Genomic DNA, 25493 nt, shown 5'->3' with positions numbered 1-25493 from the left:
CATTTCTACTTGACCAGAAAAGGACAGAGATAGAGAGAAAGAAAGAGAGAAAGCAAGCCACCAGGGTCCAGGACTCGAACAGCAGTCAGTCATGTGGGAGTGCAGCGCCCTTAACCACCACACTACCTGCCGGCCCCTATCCCATTAAAAATTAAAACTGAGAGGTCTAGCAGATGGCATGGAGGTTAAGGCACTGGATCTCACATGGCCAACTTCATGGTTCAAGTCCCAGAAAGAGTGGCTTGAAAATCACAACAAGTACGTGTGTATGCATGCCAAAAAATCTGGAGAGGAGCATGGAGAAAGGACGGCAGTGTGGGTCAGCAGTTAGCACAATGGCTATGTTGCCGGACTCTCACAGAGTCGACCGTGGTTCGAGTCCTGGACCCAGTGGCTTAAACTCACTCCAGGCATGTGTGCATGCATGCCCAAGATCCTGAGAGGAGAATGGAGAAGGGATTGCGGCGTGTGGCCATCCCCCCTGGGGGGTGATTTCTCACATTCTGTCTCTATCTGTCTTTCTGGCGCGCGCATGTGCCCTATTTAAAAAAATAAAAGGGCTGGCAGTGTGGCATCCATGGACGCTGACTTTTCACCTTCTCTCACTTCCTGCCTCTGTGGTGAGCACACACACAAAACAGCAAACACTGAAACTAAAAAAAATCAATCTAGGGCCCAGCAGGTAGCATAACAGTGTTATGTTGGTAGACTCCCACATGGCCATCCGCTGTCCAAATCCCAGACCTGGTGGCTTGAAACTCACACCAGGCATGTGTGCATGCATGCCCAATATCCTAGGAAGAGAATGGAGAAGGGACTGCAGTGTGGCCATCTCCCCTGGAGGATGTCGTCTCACTTTCCCTCTGTGTGTCTCTCTCCAGCAAGCACATATACCCTAAGGCAAAAACCTCTAAAAAGGAAAAGAAAAAGTATGTCTTTTTTTTATGTTAAATGGATGTTTTACGCAAGCATGATATATAACAGCATCCGCTGGTCATGTGGAAAACAGCAGCAGGTGAGTTACGCAGAGTTCCCGAATGCTAACATGCTGCGTTACACGTCAGCACACTCCTATCATCATTTGGGAAGGCCTCATCAGAAGAGCCTTAAATCAGAAAGCTGTTAAGGTCACAATAGCAGAAACCTCCCAAAATTCTAATTTTTGCATGAATTCTCACAATTTACCATCAGTAACAACTATTGTCTGTTTCCTTGAAGGAACAGACTTACTTAATTTTTGAAGAAATTTCTGCCAAATACCCATGTCTGAATAACGGTTATCTGAATTTTAAAAAAATGGTTTTCTGCAAAGAAATCAGCTGACTAGGCTCACAACTCAGTGGCAGTGCTGCTCACAGGAACAACCATCATATTTTGGTAGGCTGAAATGCTTTATACCTTCTAATTGCACAAAATACTAAAATGACATACTCAAGGACCAAGATGTAATTAAATTACTAAATCTTAAACCTTTATTGAGGACATTACCAGCTTGAGAAAGACACAACAGCTACTCTGTAGTGGCGCCACTGCCCTGACCCACGCCAGTGCCAGCAGGTACGCCGACCCTGCTCCAGGGCCAGCACTGCAGAGGCAGCATGCAAGAAGTGCAAATAAGACAGATAACAAGAGGCGCAGACCAAACCGTGGCACTCTAGATAGAGTAAGAAGGTACTGAATGAGAGACACAAAGTCTAGAAACATCGATCGAAATGTCATTTAGGCTGTTTATGCCTGGGAGAGATACAGATAATTATCATCTTTCTCTTATTCATCTCTTTTTACCAATTTGCAGCCATAAATATATAGTGACCTGCAGAAGTTTAAAGTGCGGGCTCTCTGCCGTGTGGGGCTCTCTGCCGTGTTTTGCTCTCACAAACCTGGCTTCCTTAGGTAGGCTCTTGCTGTGCTGTCCCTGCCAGCCTTAAGCCCCTCATCCTCCTGCTTTGGCATCTCCAAGTCTTTGGGATCACAGTGCACACAACCACACCTAGCCCTGAAAGCTGCTTTTCAATGGCATAATAAAATCAGGCTGCTTGGGACCAGCAGTTGGCGTAATGGCTATGTCTCTGGGCTCCCACATAGTGAACTGCAGTTCAAGTCCCAGACCCGGTGGCTTAAACACCTGCTGGGCAAGTGTGCATGTGTGCCGAAGATCCCGAGAGGAGAATGGAGGAGAAGGGATTACGGCGTGGCCATCCCCCCTGGGGGGTGATTTCTCGCTTTCTGTCTGTTTCTCTCTCTTTTTCTGGCAAGCCCACGGGCCCTATAGCAAAAACCTCTCAAAAAAAAAAAAAAATCAGGCTGCTTAATTTGGGGTGCTTAGAATAATAATATAACTAGCTAAAAGCGCTATGTACATTTTTCAGAGATTTCTGAACCTGTCTTTTCTTCCTGAAACTGAGAAGTTGCAGGCTCTGAAAACTGGTGTAATGAAGGCCTGAAATCTGTGGGACCATGACCCAGGAGCACTGTAAGCGTTCGGGCAATGCTGGCAGTACACAGAGGGACTCGCAGTCAAAATATCCAGTGTTTAAGTGTCAATCCTCTGTTCCATTGGTCCTCATGTCTGTTTATGCCAATACCATGCTGTTTTGATTATCAAAGTCTCTTTACAATCTAAATGACATATAGCGATTAAATGAATAAATAGTAATTTTTAAAAATGCTAATAAAAAACTGTTAATACGCAAAGAGGCAAATCTACCTACTGAACAATTCTTAAATGACTAACTTATTTCTAAGAACTTACAGTGGCACCAGCAACATTAAACTGAATCAGAACGCTAAGTTGTGAGACGGTGATGCAATCCTGCCACCTAGAGCTCAAATGAAACGCTCAGTCATGTGGGAGCCAGCACTGAGCTGCGGGGCGGCAGGTGAGGCCTGCTCCTGTACTACTTGTCTGGAGTTTTCAGTGATTACAATCAACACTGACGGGCCAACATGAGCCAGGGTCATTACAAAATTAGCCGTAACAGACGTGGAACTGAGTTGCAAAAGATCATTTTACGTAACAAAAACAGATATCAGGGACCAGCAGTTAGCGTAATGGCTATGTCGCTGGACTCCCAGGTAGTCGACCGCGGTTCGCATCCCGGACCCGGTGGCTTAAAACTCACACCGGGCACGTGTGCGTGCATGCCCAAGATCCCGAGAGGAGAATGGAGGAGAAGGGATTGCGGCGTGCCCATCTCCCCTGGGGGGTGATTTCTCACTTCTATCTCTCAGTCTCTCTCGGTCTGTCTGGCAAGCGCACTCGCCCTATAGCAAAAACCTCTCCAAAAAAAAAAAAAAGACATCAGATCCTCAGATTTATTCTAACCTCTGGAGAATGATTCTTAATTTCGAACTCAAGTACTCTGCAAAATAAGTCAAAGTACAAAAGAAAAAGAAGTTAATTGGTTTCTTCGTCTGATCGCTCGAAGCAGCTTATTTCTACTAAAATGGTACCGCAAGGACCAGCAGTTAGCGTAATGGCTATGTCGCTGGATTCCCACGTAGTCGACCGCGGTTTGCATCCCGGACCCGGTGGCTTGAAACTCATGCTGGGCGCGTGTGCGTGTGTGCCCAAGATCCCGAGAGGAGAACGGAGGAGAAGGGATTGTGGTGTGGCCATCCTCCCTGGGGGGTGATTTCTCGCTTTCTGTCTCTCTGTCTCTCTCTGTCTGTCTGGCGAGCGCACACGCCCTATAGCAAAAAAAAAAAAAACCTCTCCAAAAAAGAAAAAAAAAAAAAGGCACCGCAATTTTAAGACTAAAATCCCCAAATTCTATTGATGCTAGAAAATCACTATTGACATGTTTTTCTATGCAAAAACACCCATGACTTTTCCCATGATGACCTAATACAATCACACCAGTCCGCCTAGAACAATGTTAAAGCTCTGTTTCACTTCTGCAAATATTCTTACCAGATCATCACTACTAATAACGGCATCAGTGGAGAAGCCATTCAAGAGAAAACTGGGGTCCAGCCTCTGTGGCGCAGTCCAGAGGTCCCCAGCCACAAGGCTGGGAGCTGTGTGTCGACTAAGGTTCAAGTCCCTGGGTTCAGGCGCCCAGCCCAGCCCCCAGCCCAGTGGGCCTGAGAACTGAGAAGCTCCAGGCACATACATGCCTAGAGGGCTAGAAGGTCAAAGGGCAGGTGGAAGGGGACCAGGCCATGACTGAGCGCTGTGGAAAGTGCTTCTCTCCCTCTTCTCCCTCTCTCTCTCCTTCTCTCTCCCCCTCCCTCCCTCTCTCCTTCCTTCTCTCCATCTTCTCAGTCACCCCTTGTTTTCCACTCCTCCCTCCCTTTCTCCCCTCCCCTCTCTCACGCACACTCACATGCTCTATCATGAATACCAGAAGAGAAAGAAACACTGCATGGTGGAGGAAGGAAAGCGAGATGATAGTATGTACATAAAATAGGATTAACGCATCTTTTGCGAACTTCTTAAAATATCTAGTACCTTTCAAATTTTACCTTTCAGAACTTAAACTGTACATCTCCTTTGACCAACAATTTGTTTCCAAGGATTGACCTCTGGCTACATATGCACAAAGGCACAGAGGTGCCTGATTTTTTCAACACGTTATTTGTAATGCTGGAAAGGAAGGAAGGAGAGAGAGAGAAAGGAGAGGAAGAGGAAAAGGAGAAAGAGGGAAGAAAACAAGACGGAAAAGAAAGGAGGGGGTAGAGGAAGGGAAGAAGGAAAATCTCACAATCCTGGAGCAAAACAAAAACAAATCTCTATAAATAAAAAGGTAAGAGGAAAGTACTGACGGCATCAGCTCCACGGCTCCACGGTCGGGTGGTTAGGGAAGCTGGGCCCCACGTGGCTAACCATGTGATTCAAGTCCTGCCCAAGAGGCCTGAAAAACTCACAGGGCATGGTACATCCATGCTCAAAATCCCCTCGGGATGGAGAAATGGAGGAGGAGGAAGTCAATGTGACCACACACCCCATTAGGGAGTGCCTTTTCCCTCTCCCTTTCTGTTTTCATCTTTCTCTGACAAGTATACATGCCCTCTGTCAAACAAGAAAAAAAAATAAGAAAAAAGTACTGATGAACAGAGACATTGCCATTAGGACTCCCTGTTCATTAGACTTAAGCAAAAAATCACTTGTGGCCACCACACCACCTGCTGGCCCCTTAAGTCAGACTTTTCATGATTTTCTTTAGTGACCAACAACCTTTTTTTTTTTTTTGGAGAGGTTTTTGCTACAGGGTGCGTGCGCGCGCCAGAAAGACAGAGACAAAGAGACAGAAAGCGAGAAATCACCCTGCAGGGAGGGATAGCCATGCTGCAATCCCTTTTCCTCCTGTCTCCTCTCAGGATCTTGGGCACGCACACACACGTACCCAGCACAAGTTTAAGCCACGGGGTCCGGAAATCAAACTGGGGTTGACTACACGGGAGTCCAGTGACACAGCCATTACGCCAACTGCTGATCCCCGCCAACAACCATTCTTAAAAATGGAAGGGGGCACAGTAGGTGGCGTGGTGGTTAAGGGCAAAGGACTCCCACATGGCGGATCGCAGTTCAAATCCCAGACCTGATGAACTGCTTTCTCACTTTCTCTCTCTCTGGTCAAATTTAAATAAATAAAGTTAAATAAAGTAATTTTTTTAAAAATGGAATGGTTGGGGACAGCGCTGGTGTAGTGGTTAAGTCGCAGGACTCCCAGATGGCGGACTACATTTTGAGTCGTAGACCTGGAGGCTTTATTACACCAGGAGTATATGCATGTGTGTGCGCGCGTGCTCAAAATCCCAGGAAGAGAATGGAGGAAAAGGGATTGTGGCATAGCCATTCCCCCAAGGGGTGATTTCTCATTTTTCCCTCTCACCATCTCTCTCGATCTCTCTCTAGTGAGAACATTCATCCTATGGTAAAAACTTTTATAAAAAGAATTCTGAGTAGTAAACATGGCGACCCAGAAATCTATTCATTACTACTGATTTTTTGAAGAGCTAAAAGTTGAAACCTCCTCATACAGTAAATTTTAACCAATTCTAAAATTAATTACAAGTTAAAACACAAGCATGCTAAAAAAATGAGCAGAATATTGTAATTACCTTTCCCGTGCTCTGTAAGATAGTTGTTCGTGTTCTCCACACTCTCTCTCTGCTGACGATATCTCGGGTCACATCTACTTCAGCATCCACAAAACTCCTCTGTTTGAGAGCAGTTATGTCATCATCCAGATCAGTCTTGATAGTAGATCTTTTCTTAGCCATAATTTTGGCTTTGATTGCAGCAATTTTTTCCACTGACATAGCTTCAGACAAAGACCTAAAAGCAATTTCTTTTTTTAATTTTCACAGAAGGAATTCCTGTGCACATGATAAGTACATTTTGCTACATTTATAAGTTTCTAGTAACACATGAAGTGGCCATAATTAAGGTTTTCTATCTACCAAACTGACGCACTTTATATTTTATAATCATAACTTTTTTTAAAAAAGTTCATGTAGAGAGATTACTTAATAAGCAAATCAGTCATATCTCAGAAGGATAAATGCAACAAAATTCTTCACACTTTTCTATTTCTTCTGTTCTAAAAAAGCAGGACATATTAAAATGGGTGTTTCTCGAGACCAGCAGATGGCATAATGGTTACGCCGCTGGACTCGCAAGTAATCAACCACAATTCAAGTCCTGGACCTGGCACAACAAGTGCGTGTGCGTGCATGCACAAGATCCCAAGAGGAGAATGGAGGAGAAGGGACTGAAGTATGGCAATCCCCCCTAGGGGGTCACTTCTCACTTTCTGTGTCTCTGTCTTTTGTAAGCACCCCTATAGCACAATCTCTCTTTAAAAAAGAGAAAAGAAAAGGGGTACTTTTCTTTGTATTTACTGATGCTGTATTAGCTAATCCACCACTATCTAGGGAAATCACACGTACCATGAGAGGCCACCATGGAAAGAGGTTTAAAAATTCATTCTATAAAGAATTCAAAAGCTTGGGTTTTCCTGAAATTTATTTCAAGGTTTCAAACCTTTACATCATAGTTTATAACACATTCTGTAGGTGACAAGAGTCTTTTATATACAACAAAAATGTATACTCCTTTTAATCTATGGAAGATGAAATCATGTTTTAAAGTTTTCTTTTCCTCCCCTCACTTGATTTTCAAATAGGAAAAACAGCAAAAAGGTTATGCTTTCAAAACTATAAAGACAGAGACAAAGAGACAGAAAGCGAGAAATCACCCTGCAGGGAGGGATAGCCATGCTGCAATCCCTTTTCCTCCTGTCTCCTCTCAGGATCTTGGGCACGCACACACACGTACCCAGCACAAGTTTAAGCCACGGGGTCCGGAAATCAAACTGGGGTTGACTACACGGGAGTCCAGTGACACAGCCATTACGCCAACTGCTGATCCCCGCCAACAACCATTCTTAAAAATGGAAGGGGGCACAGTAGGTGGCGTGGTGGTTAAGGGCAAAGGACTCCCACATGGCGGATCGCAGTTCAAATCCCAGACCTGATGAACTGCTTTCTCACTTTCTCTCTCTCTGGTCAAATTTAAATAAATAAAGTTAAATAAAGTAATTTTTTTAAAAATGGAATGGTTGGGGACAGCGCTGGTGTAGTGGTTAAGTCGCAGGACTCCCAGATGGCGGACTACATTTTGAGTCGTAGACCTGGAGGCTTTATTACACCAGGAGTATATGCATGTGTGTGCGCGCGTGCTCAAAATCCCAGGAAGAGAATGGAGGAAAAGGGATTGTGGCATAGCCATTCCCCCAAGGGGTGATTTCTCATTTTTCCCTCTCACCATCTCTCTCGATCTCTCTCTAGTGAGAACATTCATCCTATGGTAAAAACTTTTATAAAAAGAATTCTGAGTAGTAAACATGGCGACCCAGAAATCTATTCATTACTACTGATTTTTTGAAGAGCTAAAAGTTGAAACCTCCTCATACAGTAAATTTTAACCAATTCTAAAATTAATTACAAGTTAAAACACAAGCATGCTAAAAAAATGAGCAGAATATTGTAATTACCTTTCCCGTGCTCTGTAAGATAGTTGTTCGTGTTCTCCACACTCTCTCTCTGCTGACGATATCTCGGGTCACATCTACTTCAGCATCCACAAAACTCCTCTGTTTGAGAGCAGTTATGTCATCATCCAGATCAGTCTTGATAGTAGATCTTTTCTTAGCCATAATTTTGGCTTTGATTGCAGCAATTTTTTCCACTGACATAGCTTCAGACAAAGACCTAAAAGCAATTTCTTTTTTTAATTTTCACAGAAGGAATTCCTGTGCACATGATAAGTACATTTTGCTACATTTATAAGTTTCTAGTAACACATGAAGTGGCCATAATTAAGGTTTTCTATCTACCAAACTGACGCACTTTATATTTTATAATCATAACTTTTTTTAAAAAAGTTCATGTAGAGAGATTACTTAATAAGCAAATCAGTCATATCTCAGAAGGATAAATGCAACAAAATTCTTCACACTTTTCTATTTCTTCTGTTCTAAAAAAGCAGGACATATTAAAATGGGTGTTTCTCGAGACCAGCAGATGGCATAATGGTTACGCCGCTGGACTCGCAAGTAATCAACCACAATTCAAGTCCTGGACCTGGCACAACAAGTGCGTGTGCGTGCATGCACAAGATCCCAAGAGGAGAATGGAGGAGAAGGGACTGAAGTATGGCAATCCCCCCTAGGGGGTCACTTCTCACTTTCTGTGTCTCTGTCTTTTGTAAGCACCCCTATAGCACAATCTCTCTTTAAAAAAGAGAAAAGAAAAGGGGTACTTTTCTTTGTATTTACTGATGCTGTATTAGCTAATCCACCACTATCTAGGGAAATCACACGTACCATGAGAGGCCACCATGGAAAGAGGTTTAAAAATTCATTCTATAAAGAATTCAAAAGCTTGGGTTTTCCTGAAATTTATTTCAAGGTTTCAAACCTTTACATCATAGTTTATAACACATTCTGTAGGTGACAAGAGTCTTTTATATACAACAAAAATGTATACTCCTTTTAATCTATGGAAGATGAAATCATGTTTTAAAGTTTTCTTTTCCTCCCCTCACTTGATTTTCAAATAGGAAAAACAGCAAAAAGGTTATGCTTTCAAAACTATAAAAAAAAATAAAATAGGCAACACAAACTTTAGATTCATAAAATGGCAATCTTAAGCTTAGTGTCTTTTTTCATAACGTAAAATGAGAAAAAGAATTAGAAATGGTTTGGGTACCTTAATAATGGTAGACAAAATTATTACTTTAGTCACAAGATGAAAATCTTGAAATATGTTTACAGAAAATCTGGAAAAAGGACAGAAATGCCTGCAGGTTTAAATACAGTAGCAAAGGATTAAATGCACTACAGCAGTCCCCCTTGTGCACAGCAGACGTGTCCCAGGACCCCCCAGTGGACTCCTGAAACCGGAGCATGGCGGGTCCTGCGGTGCCCGCTGTGTTCCCTATGTACATGTTGCTGTGATAGGTTTAATGTACAAATCAGGCACAGTGAATGGATAACAGTAACTGCATACCAGGGCAGGACAATCGTAACGATATTCTATAATAAATACTGTGTGACTATAGCCTTTCCCTCTCTCACAAAATGTCCTGTACAGTACTCGCTATTTTCAGACCGTGGCCGACTGTGGAAAATAAAGGCAGAGCGTGAAATCACACTGGGGAAGAGGGCTGACACACACCCATTCACCTACTTTACAGCTGATGCTCAACATACTTCTGGCACATGACTCGTTCTGTATCATATTGGGCCACCTTCCCCTAAAATCAAAAGCATACCTGCATATTGTGAGCAAAATTCAAATTATTTTCTAAATCATAATCTAGCCTGCACTGAGCTTCTAATCATGGGACTTTTACTTCGAGCCAAGACAAAGGAATAAGGACTGGATTAACTCTCTTGCCTTGAAAGGACCTCTCCAAATACATGAACCAACGGCTTACTAGGTACGAAGCACGGAAGGACAGTAATTCCCTGACCAGTAAGAAACAAACGAAATGGACCCTACGGCCGCCCCATCTCACTCCCTTCGATATCTCTGAGACATAGCATAAAGAGAACCCAAGTATAATTCTGGGGACTCCCCGATCTGAGGAAACAGCTGAAGTTACAGCAGAACTAACAGGTGAGAGGGCTAGAGAAGAGGGAGTGTACACAAGACCCCCATAGGGTGTCCAGCAGAATAAAGTAGCACAAGAGTAGAGGAAACTACTGAAGGCTGGGAGAAGAACCGGGAAAGATTGTTAAAGGAAACAACGTCACACAGGTTAAGAACAGTAGCAGCCAGACTGCAACTCGTATTCATGGGGCTCTAGACTGCTTACTCAGAATGGTCCTGTGTAAGCAGTGGGAGGGGAATAATCACTCTGACCACCACTCAAATTAAAACAATCTTGGCAGAAGCTGGCAGATGGTGTGGTGACTAGGGCGCTGGACTCCCACATGGCTAGCTTTAGTTCAAGTCTCAGATCTGGCAGCTCAATTTCAAACTTTCTCTCTGTCTCTCTCTGGTCAAATTTTAAAAAACAATAACAACAACAAATAAAATTCAATGAATAATAAAAAAAAAAAACTTCAGGGGCTAGAAGGTGGCGTGGTGGTTAACGCGTTAGACTCTCACATGGCTGACCATGGTTCGAGTCCCAGACCTGGAGGCTTGCTTTCCTACTTTCCCTTACTCTCTTTCTGTCTCTCTGGTCAAATTGAACAAATAATGATAATGAAAAGAAATGAAATAAAATAATTCTTTTAAAAAATCTTTTATAAATGAAATAAAATAATTCTTTTAAAAAATCTAGTTATTTTTTTAAATCTTTTATAAATGAAATAAAATAATTCTTTTTTCTTTTTAGAGGTTTTCACTATAGGGCATGTGCGCTCGCCAGACAGACAGAGAGAGACATAGAGACAGAAAGCGAGAAATCAAAAGAATAACTCAAGAATAAAGGGAGCGGGTGAAAATAAGATGGTACTCAAACTCCAACAGTGCAGATATATATATATATATCTTTTTTTTTTTTTATAAATGAAATAAAATAATTCTTTAAAAAAATCTTTTAGGGGCCAGCAGGTGGCATGGTGGTGAAGGTGCTGGAGACTCCCACATGGCCAACCATGGTTTGAGTCCCAGACCTGGTGCCTTGCTTTCTCACTTTCCCTCTCTCTCTCTCTATCTCTCTCTATGGTCAAATTAAACAAATAATGATAATGATAATAAATGAAATAATTATTTTTAAAAACAAATCTTTTAAACACTTTATCTTAAGTGAAATATGCCAAACACAGAAAGACAAATACAGCATGATCTTACTCACATGAAGAATTTCAAAATCCTGATCTCAGAGAAGGAAGAGTAGAATAGTAACTACCAAAGGCTTGAGTCAGAGGCCAAGGGATGGAAATAAGTTGGACAATGAGTACATTATTACAGTTAAATAGGAGAAAAAAATGTAATGTCCACAACAGAAAAACATAAACAGATAGAAAGTGGACAAGCGATTGGGCTGAGATGGAGAGGACAGTGGAGGAGGGAAGGGGAGGTCAGGAATGGCGACTAGTGGTTACAGAGATGCTTGTTTGGGTGATGAAAATGTCCTCACAGTGATTATGGTGGTGGCTACACAACTCTCTGAACACATTAAAATACATTAGGTTATCAACTTTATATGAGTAAGGCGATGGACTCTCATATGGTCAACCATGGATTGAGTCCTGGACCTGGAGGCTTGCTTTCTCATTCCCTCCACCCCCTGCTCAGAATAAAAATAATAATAATAATAATAGTAATACATAAAATTAAATAAATAATTTAAAAAAGAAAAGACCATACCTGGGCCAGCCATGGCATAGTGGTTAAGTGTTTTGGTTATTTAATAACAGTAGATAAAAATGGCCACACAACCAACTGTGTAGTCTGGGTCCCAGACCTGGCAGCCTGGAAAACACACCAGGCACATATGCATGTATATCCTAACTCCTGAAAGGAGGGACAAATGGAGAAGGAACTGCAGTACAACTATCTCCCCAGGGCAGGAGAGGGGTTTCTCTGTTTTGTTTTTTTTCTTTTCCCTCTCTCTCACACTCACACACACACATCCCTGGCAAAGAGTTTAGGAGGGAAAAATTAAAAATGATCTGAAAGTAACAAACTGCTTTCAAGTGACTTAATTTCCAAATCTAATGAAAATTATAAACCAAAATATTCTACCAAGAAGTTCAACAGATCTCAAGCACAATAATCATGAAACAATCCCCCCAAGGTCTTGCCATAATTAAATGCCTCAAAACCACCAATACGCCAGCCACAGTGGCATGGCAGCAACACTGCAGTGCTGAGGCCACATGGGATGGCCCCAGGATCTGCCAGTACACAGCAAAGACATGCACAGTCGTGCCCTATTCTTGGTTGGCTGCAGGTGGGCATAGATCATGGCATAAAGACCTGTTGTGGGGGCCCCTGCTCGCTCGCTCGCTTGCTCTCTCTCTCTTCATAGAAGAAATAAACTTTAAAACAAAAAGCAATAGAAAAAAAATTAAGTACCCAGAGGGAAAAAAGATAAATTTCATTAAAAAGGACATGCCAGGCACAAGTACATGTGTGCCCAAGGTACCAACGGGATGGAGAAGCGGAGGAGCAGGGATTGAGGCAGGACCCCATCTAGTTGGGGTGCTTTCTCTCTCTATCCTCTCTCTGTGTTTCTCTATCTCTCTGGCAAGTGTGTGTGCCCTCAGTCAATTTTTAAAAAACAGAAAAGAAAAACCTGTAATCATTTCAATAGAATCAAAGAAAGTATCTAGCAATATCTATCACTGATTTTTTTATTTAAAAAAGAATTAAAAAAACTCTCAGTGAGGTCAGCAAGTGTGTGATGGTTAAGGGTGCTGGACTCCCACATGGCTGATCACAGTTCAAGTCCCGGACCTGGCAGCGTGCTCTCACTTTCTCTCTTTCTCTGTCCCGCCCTGGTCAAATTTAAATAAGTAAATAAAACTAAATAAAATAATTCTTAAAAAAAAGAAAAGAAAACTCTCAGCAAACAAACTAGGGGTTGAAAGACATTTCCTCATCTGGCTAAAGAGAACACCAAATAAAACAAAAATATGAGGCTAGCGGGTACCTTCACAGTTAAGGCTCCCACAGGGCTGACAGCAGTCTGGGTCCCAACCTAGAGGCTTGCCTTCTCACTTGCTCTCTCTCTGACTGTCTCTCTCTGGTCAAATTGAAAAAAATTACAATAATGATAAATAAAATTAAATAAATAATTCTTTTTTAAAAAATAAAAAAGGTACCATCATGCTAAATGTTAACTGAATGCTTTTCCCCTTAAAAAAAGGAATAAGAAAAGAATATCTAATTCACTGCTTCTAGTCGACATTGGATTAGCAAGTCTAGCCAATGAAATAAGGTCCACACAGCTTGGAAATAAAGAAGGAAGATGTTACAGTGTAGAAAATACAATTATCTGTGTGGAAAATCCAATGAAATGTAAAAACAAAATTACAAGAACCAAACAATTGTTTTCACCATGACCAGAGGATATAAGAGCAATGCATTAAAATCAATAGCACTTCTATACTAGCAATAAATGTTCAGAAATTGACATTTCTTAAAAATATCACTTACAACAGCATTAAAGATATGAACTATTTATAAGTAGGACAAAAAGGGTATAATACCTGTACACTGAAAATCAGAAAACAGAATTAAAGAACTAAATTATCTCTCTACTAGAAATATACCTTATTTGGGACTAGCAGATGGCATAATGGTTACATCACTGGACTTCCATGTAGTTGACCATGGTTCCAGTCCTGGACCCGGTGGCTTAAACTCATGCCGGGCACATGGGCATGCATGCCCAGGATCCTGAGAGGAGAATGGAGGAGAAGAGACTGTGGCGTGGCCATCCCCCCCGGGGGGTGATTTCTCACTTTCTGTCTCTCTGCTGTCTCTCTTTCTTTCTCTGTCTTTCTGGTGAGCACACGTGCCCTTTAGCAAAAACCTCTCAAAAAAAAAAAGAAAAAGAAATATTCCTTATTCACAGGGAGAAGACTCAACAGTTTTAAGACGTTAGTTCTCCCTAAACTGAGCTATAGATTCAAATGCAACTCAATCAAAATCCCAGCAAGCTCTTTGAGGAAACCGACAAGTTAATTCTCAAACTCATAAGTAAATGCAAAGGACCTAAAATAGCAAAAACATCCTTGAAACAGAAGAACAAAGTCAGAGGGCTAATACTAACCAAGTTTAAGTCTTATTATAAGGATATAATAAAATGGTGAGGTACTGGCAAAAAGACAAAGAGATCAAAAAGCTCAACAGGCCCATCACACAGCTAAATCTGCACTGACAACTCACACCTTACTAAGACTGCAAAGAACGCAGTGGAGACCTGATGGTGCCAAAATAACGTGCTAGCTGTGTGCACAAAATTGAGCTTCAATCTCTCATAAAAGAGCAATGAACCGTCAGGAACCAGCAGTTAGCGTAATGGCTATGTCGCTGGACTCCCACGTAGTCAACCGTGGTTCACGTCCCGGACCCGGTGGCTTAAAACTCACGCAGGACGCATGTGCGTGCATGCGTACCCAAGATCCCGAGAGGAGAATGGAGGAGAAGGGATTGTGGCGTGACCATCCCCCCAGGGGGGGTGATTTCTCACTTTCTGTCTCTATGTCTCTCTCTGTCTGCCTGGCGAGCACACGCACCCTATAGCAAAAACCTCTCAAAAAAAAAGAAAAAAAAAGATCAATGAACTGTGATAGATACTACATGCTGTACAATAAGTTAATTGAAAATGGATCACAGACTTATACATAAAACCTAAAACTGTAAGACCTATCTACAATAAAAAAACAAATCTTTGATGACCTTGTTTAGGTAAAATTTCTTAGATAAAAAAACAAAGCACAACTCATAAAAAAATCATACTGACAAATTAGACTTCTTAAAAATTAAAATTTTCTGTTCTTCAAAAGGCAACAAGGAAAATGAGAGTCAAGCCACAGATGCAGAAAAATATCTGCAAAGTATATTATTTGAAAAGGGACTTGTATCCAGAACATATGATAAACATTCAAGACTGAATATTAAGAAATCAAACAATGCAGGCTAGCCCCATAGCTTAGTGGTTAAAGGTGCTAGATCCCGCACAGCTAACCACATGGTTGGAAGCCTGGACCCAGCAGCATGAAAAACATGCTGGCATTTGTGCACGCATGCTCAAAATCTCAACAGGACAGTGCAGTGGAGAAGGGATTGCTGACTGATCACACCCCACTGGGGGAATGCTTTCTCCCCCTCTCTCTGGCAAAAACATGTGCCCTCTAGCAAAAGAAAAAATGGGAAAAAATCAAAACAACCAATACAAAATGTTTTAAAAGTTAAAAAATGTTTTAAAAGTTAAAGACACCTCACCAAATAAACAATGAAAAGATGTTTACATCATCATTAATCATGCGAAAAATGCAAAATTAAACCACAATAAGACAAAGGTTTAATACACCTATTAAAATAACACTAAAATTAGGGAACCAGCAGTTAGCGTAATGGTTATGTCACTGAACTCCCACGTAGTCGACAGCGGTTCGTGTCCCGGACCCGGTGGCTTAAAACTCATGCCAGGCGCATGTGCGTGCGTGCCCAAGATCCCAGGAGAATGGAGGAGAAGGGATTGGGGCGTGACCATCCCCCCTGGGGGGTGATTTCTCGCTTTCTGTCTCTATGTCTCTCTCTGTCTGGCGAATGCACACGCCCTATAGTGAAAAAAAAAAAAAAAAAAAAAACACCTCAAAAAAAAAAAAAAACACTAAAATTAGAAACTCTGACCATACCAGTAACAGCATGGATGCAGAGAAACTAACTTATTGCTTATGAAAATGTAAAATGGGGTCAGCAAGGTAGTATGGCGGTTAAGGCAGCTGGATCCCACATGGCTGACTGCATGGTTCAAGTCTCGGAATCAACAGCTTGAAAAACATGCCACATGCAGAACCAGCAGTTAGCATAATGGCTATGTCGCTGTCGACCGCAGTTCGTGTCCCGGACCGGGTGGCTTAAAACTCACGCCGGGCACGAGTGCGTGCGTGCCCAAGATCCCAAGAGGAGAATGGAGGAACAGGGATTGCGGCGTGGCCATCCCCCCCCGGGGGGTGATTTCTCGCTTTCTTTGTCTGTCTGGCGAGCGCACGCGCCCTATAGCAAAAACCTGGGGGGCCGCCCCCTGAGGCAAAAACCCCCCCAAAAAAAAAAAAAAAAAACGTGCCAGGTGCATGTGTGTGCATTGCCAAAATCCTGAGAGGAGAGCAGAGGAGAAGGGACTGTGGCATGGTCATCTTCCCTGGGGAGTACCTTCTCACTTTCTATCTCTCTCTCCCCTTTCTCTCTCTCTAGCAAGTGCACATGTCCATGACAAATTTTTTAAAAAGTAAAAGGTACCAACACTTTGGAAAATAGCTTGGCAGTTTTGTTAAAAAGTTTAATCTATACAACTGTATAATACCACTATTCCTCTCCTGGATATTTACCCAGGAGAAATGAAAGCATATGTCTATGCAAAACTTGTACACAAATGTCCCCAGCGACCCAAAATGGCAACGAGCAAAATGTTTATCAACAGGTGACTGAGTGAGCAAGCTACAGTATATCATATACAGAGAGCACCAGTAATAAAACGGAATGAATTACTGATATACCCAGCAACACGATGAGTCTCAAAATAATCATGCTAAGTGGAAGAAATCAGGCCAAAAATAGAAGTACATAGTCCTGCCTTACCTACAGGGAATACAGGCCAAGATCCCTGGTGGATGCCTGAAACTGCATGGGATCAACCCTAAACATCCTGTATTTTTTCCTAAACATACATATCTATGATAAAGCTTGACTTCAAAATTAAGTGTAAGAAATTAACAATAATTTTTAAAAAACAGAATAACTGTGGGGCCAGCAGGTGGCATGGTAGTTAAGGTGCTGAACTCCCACATGGCCAACCCCAGTTCAAGTCCCGGACTTGGTAGCTTGTTTCCTTGCTTTCTTATTTTCTTTCTCTTTCTGTCTGTCTCTCTGCCGAAGTTAAAAAATAATAATAATAAATAAAGTTGAATAAATAATTCTTTAAAAAAATATAATAACTGTAATAAATGCTATGAGAGGGTGATTGCTCTCTCTCCTCCTCTTTTTCAAAATATCTTATCGCATTGGGGCTGGCAGGTGGTGTGGTGGTTGAGGGCGCTGGACTCCCACATGGGTGACCACATTTCAAGTCCTAGACCTGGCAGCTTGGCTTCTCACTTTCCTTCTCTCTCTCTCTCTCTCTCTCTCTCTCTTCCTCTCTGGTCAAAGAAAAATAAATAAATCAGATTAAATTAAAACAAACAACAACAAATGTGTAATAAAATATATATATATATACACACACACACACACACACAAAAATTTTTTTTTAAATCTTGTTGGCCCCAGCCTCTTAGCCTGGTAGTTAAAGGAGCCTGGATTCCACATGGCCAACCCCAGGTTTGAATCCTGGTCTCAGCAGCTTGAAAAATAGGCTGGATACCTGTGTGTACATGCTCAAAATCCGAACAGGATGGAGAAACTGAAGAGAAGGCTTAAGAGCAGAAGATGCTTTCTCCATCTCTCTCTCTTGTCTATGGTGAGCACATGTACCTTCTGGCAATTAAAAAAAAAAAAAAATTAAGGACAAGCGGACATAATGGTTACGTCGTTGGATTCCCACTAGTTGACTATGGTTTGAGTCCCAGACCTAGTGGCTTAAAACTCACACCGAGTGCATGTGCCTGCGTGCCCAAAATCCTCAGAGGAGAATAGAGAAAGGATAGTGGCGTGGTCATCCCCTGGGAGGTGATTTTACACTTTCTATCTCTCTCTCTCTCTGGCGAGTGCACAGCCCTATAGCAAAAAAAAAAAAAATGGCATTGCACCCACCTAATTTCAGAACACAGTTGATCGCTGGTAATTGAAACTGGAAAGTGAAACCATGGATAAGGGGGAGCTACTGTACGGCACAATTCCACTTATACCTAGGTCTAGACCAGAACAAACTGAACCGCAGCAGCAGATCACTGACTGCCGGGGAAGGGAGGGAGCAGGGAGAGGTGGAAAAGAGGGATGACAGAGAGCAAAAGAAATCGAGGAGGGTAATACGCATACAACTCATCATCTTCATTATGGTGATAGTTCTACAGATATAAACATACACAAATATCTACCGATTTAGGGACCAGCAGACTGAACTCCCACGTAGTCAACCATGGTTCGAGTCCCAGACCTAGCGGTTTAAAACCCATGCAGGCACATGTGCGTGCTTGCCCAAAATCCCGAGAGGAGAACAGGGAAGGGACTGTGGCATGGCCATCTCTCCTGGGCAATTTCTCACTTTCTGTCTCTCTGGCGAGCACAGGTGGCCTATAGCAAAAATCTCTCAAAAAAATAAAAAACAACTATCAACTTAAATGCTTTAAATATGTAGTTTATAATGTCAATTTTACCTCAATAAAGCTCTTTAAAATACATACTGAATTCTTAAGCATGGATAAAATTTCTGGAACGATGATACTGTGCCATGGAAATATTATGAAATGACTCAAACTGCAGTAAAAACCAGGGATCAGCAAACTGGGGCCCCAGGCCAAATGCAGCCATGCCCGTCATTTTCGTACCACCTATGGCCATTTCCCTACCACAGAAGAGCTAAGTAGTTGCAAAAGAGACCAGAGACAAACATACAGAGTATGTGGCACTTTCCAGAAAAGTTTGCTGACCTCTGCTATAAATCAACAAGAAATTACATAATAAGATGAGTGTCCTGGGCTATAAAGTCATTTTTAAAAAGAAAGACCAAAGTGGTAGTAGAGTCAAGAAGGCAGCTATCTGGAAACCTTAAGAGCAAGGGCTTCCAATGCCCCCACTGCCCCGTCGTAAAACCTGCCCAGTCTATTCTTTTGAACTCAGGACACAGAGGTATGTAACAAATGGAAGAGAGAAATTTAAGTGTGCAAGGCATTTCAATATCCCTTTTTCATCTACATGTTTCCGTCTACCTAAAAACGCCCTCCTTCCATCTGGAAGTCCTTACCTGATTTGTTCCGTCTGCACAATCCCTTCCTTGTGACCCTCCAAACGAGCAGCCAGTCTCTCTTTATCAAGGCGCACGCACTCTTCATCCTGGAAACCCCACTGATTAGTGACTAGTTCACACTGACATTTAACTTTCAGGAACAAAACAGAGTATGTACAGCTTTTCCTTACAAACCCCTGCCTATACAGTGCCCAGTATCACTGCCCTTACGTCAACTCTAAGACTATTTTCAGTCACACAGATGACAATAAGTGTATGCTGGATCGCACAAGTCTGGGACCAACGAGCAGCTTACAAAAAGCTTGCTCAGTCACTGTTTTCTATGATTAAGCATTCTTCCCAAGTATATTACAGCTGCCTTTACTGAGAAAGATATAGAACAGTTAAATTCCTTTTCTTTGAGAAAATTTATAACTAAATTGTATGAGAAGTCTTCACCACAGTCAGAAATTTCATTTTAGATCTAGATTTTTTCCCCCATCTGTTACTATAGAGCCAGAATCCATCGGCAAAGATCAAAATAGGTCAGAAATTTCATTTTAGATCTAGATTTTTTTCCCCCATCTGTTACTATAGGGACAGAATCCATTGGCAAAGATCAAAATACTGAACCAGAAACTTCAATAATTTTCAAAGCATGTATCTCAGGACAGTAAGAGTTCCCAAAAAGTGTTCCATGGGCCACTTGGTGATCGTGTCTGAAACGCAACCTTGGGAGCTCAGCTTTATCTCCTTTCCATACTATGATCATTAAAATATGTTCTGAAAGTGTCTGGCTCCTTAAAAATGAAACAAGGCTCAGTCTCTGTGGGGCAACCCCAGCGCCCAGCATTATGGCCGGAAGCCACACGGCTACTGTGGTTTGGATCCCAGGTCAGCCTGAAAAACGCACCTGGTATACTCTCACAGGTACCCAGGATCCCAAAAAGCTGAAGGACTGGGAAACAGACTGCGGCCTGACTCCACCGTGAGTCATGTTGCTTGGTCGCTCGCTCTCTCTCTTTCTCTTCCTCACCCCACTATGAGCATGCATATGCACTTTCTATCTTCAAAACAAACAAAAAAACTCAGTACTCTGATCTAGCTCAATGACAAAGTGAGGACCAGAGTTAACGTCTACGGTTAGTGGAATATGAAACTGTATAAAAAGCATCAGCAGGGACCAGTGGATTGTATAATGGTTACGTCGCTGGACTCCCACATAGTGAGCCACAGTTGAGTCCCAGACCTGGCAGCTTAAAATTCACGCTGGGCATGTGTGCATGCATGCCCAAAACTGCAAGAAGAGCGGGGATCAGCAGAAGGCATAATGGTTCCATCGCTGGACTTCCATGTAGTTCACTATGGTTCAAGTCCCAGAACAGACCCAGTGGCTTGAAACTCACACCAGGCACATGTGTGTACATGACTAAAATCCTAAGAGAAGAATGGAGAAGGTACTGACAGGAGTAGCCATCACCCTTGGGGGATGATTTCTCACCTCTCCAGCAAATGCACACACCCTACAGCAAAACTCTCTAAAAAGGGGACAAGCAGATATTGTAATAATTATGTCACAGGACTCCCACCTAGTCAATCATAGTTCGAGTCCTGAACCCAGAGGCTTAAAACTCACATCCAGTACAGGATCAACAGATTACATAATGGTTACATCCCTGGACTTCCACATAGCCAACTGCAGTTCAAGTCCTAGACCCAGCGGCTTAAAACTCATGCTGGGCACATGTGTGTGTGTGCCCAAGATCCTGAGAGGAAAATGTAGAAGAACTGTGGCATGGCCATCCCCCCTGAAGGGTGATTTCTCACTTTCTGTTTGTCTCTCTGGCGAGCATGCATACCCTACAGCAAACACCTAAAAAAAAGAAAGAAAAAAAAAGAGTATACCCTAGGGGACCAGCAGTTGGCGTAATGGCTATGTCACTGGACTCCCACGTAGTTGACGGCAGTTCAAGTTCCGGACCCGGTGGCTCAAACTCACGCTGGACACATGTGTATGCATGCCCAAGATCCCGAGAGGAGAACGGAGGAGAGGGGACCGCAACATGGCCATCCCCCCGGGGGGGTTGATTTCTTGTTTCTGGTGAGTGCATGCACCCTATAGCAAAAAAAAAAAAAAAGAAAAAAAAAAAAAAAAAAAAAAAAAGGTTCCTCCCCACAAAAAAAAAAGATAATAATAATGAAAGAAAAAAATTTGAACTTGCAGGTGGTGGCATGGTAATTACAATGCTGGACCTCCCACATGGCTAACCATGGTTTGAGTCCTGGATCTGGTGACTTGCTTTCTCTCTCTCTGGTGAGTACATGTGCCACATAGCGTATTTAAAAATAATAATAATAAATTAAATTAAATAATTCCAAACCAAAAAAAAAAAAAAAGTCTTCTGACCCTGACCTAGTCCAATATTTTTACCAATAAGAATGCAAAAGTGGGGCTAGCAGGTAGCATGGTGGTTAAGGGTGCTAGACTCACATATGGCCAACCATGGTTCGAGTCCTGGGCCTGGTGACTTGCTTTCTCGCTTTCCCTTTCCCTCTCTCTCTTTTTCTTGGTCTGTCCCTCTCTGATCAAACAGTCAAATTAAAACAAATAAATAAATAAAATTCAATAAAATAATCCTAAAAAAATGCAAAAGGAAAATAAACAAAACCATGTATTCATCACATGGCTTGTGAGAAAGCTAAAAACTATAGTTTAAACTCTTTACTAATCAATATGTTACTACAAATTTTTTTCAGAAAAGAAAAAAAGCACTTAGAATTACTACATAGAATCCCTGTTACTACATACCTCTAATTTCAGTAACAATACAAACCACCTTTAAATAAAAATTCATTACCTCAATTCGTGGTTTTTTGGCTTCTGCCAAAACTTCATCTGCTGCTCGTTTGACTATAAGAAAAGAGATGTATATAAATAAATATATCATAAGTAAATAAACAGTTTTGAGATGAGTTTCTAAAAGTTCAATATAAATGAGTAACAAGACGTACCCTGAGTAGATCGCTGAAGACCTATTTCTAGAGGAGCACTTCTGTCTATACTGGCCGATGTTGCTGAGGATTTAAAGAGATTCATATAAGAAGATCAATCTTTAAACACATATACGAAACATTATTACAAGTAAAATGCTCAAGGTTTGTTACATTTCTCATTTCTATATGATGATTTCCATTCTTTTTTTTTTTTTTTTTAGTTTGTTTTTTAGTTTTTGCCATGGGCGAGCACACTCACCAGAGAGAGAGAAGGAAAGTGAGAAATCACCTTCCATGGGGGGGTGGCCACACCACAATCCCTTCACCTCCACTCTCCTTCTGCATTCTGGGCATGCACACATATGCACCCAGTGTGGTTTTCAAGCTGCCAGGTCCAGGACTCAAACCACAGTCAGCCATGTGGAAATCCAGCACCCAATCACCATGCTACTTGCTGGCCCCAAAAATCAGATTTTAAAGCAGCTTATAAAAGCATTTTATTAAGAGGATTAATCTGTATTACAAAGTCTGTAAGAGGACATACTGTTTTTGACAATTTAGCTTACAAATTACTGAGACTGAAATTAATGGCTCTCTTCAAAGAAAATTTCTAATATCTCAACACACACATTTCAACTCACTATCCAAACATAAACAAATAAACCCATAAAGTATATACATACAGAAATGTTTTTTAAGTTAGCATTCACTTTAAACACAAGCTCTAGTTATTCACAACTATAGAAATACTACAAGCACAGTACAATGAATAGCTTTATATACATGTTACCTCATTTGTTTTTAAATGCACATCTAAGATAAAGACTCAGACATAAGATTTCCATGTCAAATTAGTAATGACTGCTAGCTGTCCATTTCTTCTATAGAAGCTGTATTAACTGGCACTATAACCAACAATATAGAACATCTATTTCCTCAATGACTCAACAAAATATACTGTCTTTTGTTTTTGTTTTTGTTTTTAGGTGTGTGTGCTCACCAGAAAGAGAGAGAGAGACAGAAAGCAAGAAATCACCCCCCGGGGGGATGGTCACGCCATAATCCCTCCTCCTCCATTCTCCTATAGGGATCTTGGGCACGCACGCACACAAGCTCGGCGTGAGTTTAAGCCACCGGGTCTGGGAGGCAAACTGCGGTCGACAACGTGGGAGTCCAGCAACACAGCCATTACGCTAACTGCTGGTCCCAGCAACTATATATTTTAAGCTCAACGTACAGGACTTGATGAAAAGTAAATCAGACAGGAGGATGACAGGAAGCAATACCATTTTAGATAGAGTGGTGAGAGAAGGCCTCTCTGACGGAGCACAGATCTGAGTGAGATCGTAAAGTGAGCCACGTGAAGACACAGACAAACAGAACTCCAGGCAGAGAGAACAGTGCAAAGGCTTTAACTAAAACAGAGAGAAGAACAAGTGTGACTGACTGCTGTGAGTAAAGGAAGGCTGAAAGAAGACGCAATCACACAGACTGAGGCAGAAGCAAGATCACACAGGCCAGGGTAGGCAATGAGCTTTATTCGAAATGCACAGGATGGCCTTGAGCAGGTGAATGACACAATCAGGTTTTGCCACTTGTCCAAAACCAGGTCACTCTTACCCACTATGCAGAGACTACACTGTAGCAAATAAGAAAGGGGACCTGTGAGGAGGATATCCAACAGTCTAAGAGGAAAGGTAGATAGAGGAAGGCAGAATAAGATGCCATTCCAGAGGGTGTGCGTGGCTCACCAGAAAGAGTCAGAGAGTGACTGAGGGAGGGAAAATGAGAAATCACTCCCCACCCCGGGGATGTGGCCATGCCACAATCCCTTCTCCTCCATTCCCCTTTTGGGATTTTGAACATATACGCACACATGTCCAGAGTGATTTTCAAGCTGCAAGGTCCAGGGCTCAAACCATGGTCAACCAAGTGTGAGTCCAGTGCCTTAACCACCTACCGACCTCAATGTTGCCATACTTTTAAAGACAGAGGAAAGCAATGGATGGAATGGATGTGAAATGTGACAGAAGCAACTGCAGGAATAAAATACTATTACTCGGGGCCATCAGGTGGCGTGGTGGTTAAAGATGCTGGACTCCCACATGGCCAACCGCGGGTCAGGTCCCAGACTTGGCGGCTTACGCCCTCTCTCTCTGGTAAAAATAGAAAAATAATGGTAATACATAATTATTTTTTAAAAAAAGTGATATTATTCACTACTAAGATGGAAACACTAAGAACAGACATACTTTTGTTTTTGCATGAGGAAAAAACAGGAGGAGGAAATTAGACCTTCCATTTTAGATATTTCAAATCTCGGATATCTATTAATGATTCAAACAAAGATGATGACAGTGAATTTATAAATCTGGAGCTCATGAATAAGGCTTAGAAATAAATACTTAAATGACCACAGATGACATAGCGGTTATGTCACTGGGGTCCCACATGACTGACCGTGGTTCAAGTCCCAGACCCAGGGGCTTGAAACTCATGTTGGGCACATGTGCATGTGTGCCCAAGATTTCGAGAGGAGAACAGAGGAGAAGAAACTGCGATGTGGCCATCCCTCTGGGGGTGATTTCTCATTTTCTGTCTATCTGTCTCTGTCTCTGTCTCTCTCTCTCTCTCTCTCTCTCTCCAGTGAACACACATAACCTATAGTAAAAATCTGTCTGAAATACATATATACGTACATACTTGAGGAGTCAGCAGGTGGTGTGGTAGTTAAGACAGTGGATTCGCACATGGCGGAACATGGCTCAAGTCCCAGATCTGGCAGCTTGAAAATCACACTGCATGTGTATGTATGCATGCCCAAAATCCCGAGAGGAGAATGGAGAGAAAAGAACTGCAGTGTGGGGGCTGGCAGGTGGCTTTGTGGTTAAGTGTGCTGGACTTCCACATAGCCAAACATGGTTCGAGTCCTGGACCTCCTGACGGCTTGCTTTCCCACCTTGTCTCTCTCTCACTCTCACTCTAGCTCTTGTTCTCACTCTGTCCCTCTCTGGTCAAATTTAAATAAATAAATAAATAAAGTTAAATAAAAAAATTCTAAAAAATAAAAAAAGAATTGTAGTGTGGTCTTCCCCTGAGGGGTGATTTCTCACTTTCCCTCTCTCTGTCTCTCTCTCTCTCACCAGTGAGCACATGCACCCTAGGGGAAAAACCTAAAAAAAGGAAAAAAGAAAATACTTGAAATTCACCAGCATATACAATGAGACTTCAAAAAAAAAAAAAAATTGTAGATAATAGAATAAATGTTTGCGTTTAACCTGGTACAAATTTTGAAATGTATATAGTTTTTTCATAATATGCATTTTCCATAAGTTTTTTAGAAGCCCTTTAAACATGAGAGCATAAAACTGAAAGAGGTTGGGAACCAGCAGTTAGCGTAATGGCTGGGGCCGGG

General features: G+C 42.0%; 1 protein-coding gene across 2 annotated transcripts in view; it reads right to left on the bottom strand.

Annotated features, from left to right (window-relative positions):
• The window catches only part of CDC73 (cell division cycle 73), a 161271-nt gene that overhangs the window by 124656 nt on the left and 11122 nt on the right, over positions 1-25493 (bottom strand). For both annotated transcript variants that reach the window (XM_006146030.3, XM_006146031.3), the window contains exons 4-7: positions 22097-22159; positions 21943-21995; positions 19103-19191; positions 8004-8220 (exon numbers count right to left, since the gene is read on the bottom strand). In XM_006146030.3, coding sequence (XP_006146092.1) covers positions 8004-8220; positions 19103-19191; positions 21943-21995; positions 22097-22159 — 422 coding nt within the window. The remainder of the gene's footprint in view (positions 1-8003; positions 8221-19102; positions 19192-21942; positions 21996-22096; positions 22160-25493) is intronic.

Source organism: Tupaia chinensis, unplaced genomic scaffold (assembly GCF_000334495.1).
Source record: "Tupaia chinensis unplaced genomic scaffold, TupChi_1.0 Scaffold000161_4, whole genome shotgun sequence".
Taxonomy (NCBI): domain Eukaryota; kingdom Metazoa; phylum Chordata; class Mammalia; order Scandentia; family Tupaiidae; genus Tupaia; species Tupaia belangeri.
This window is presented reverse-complemented; position numbering and strand designations above follow the sequence as displayed.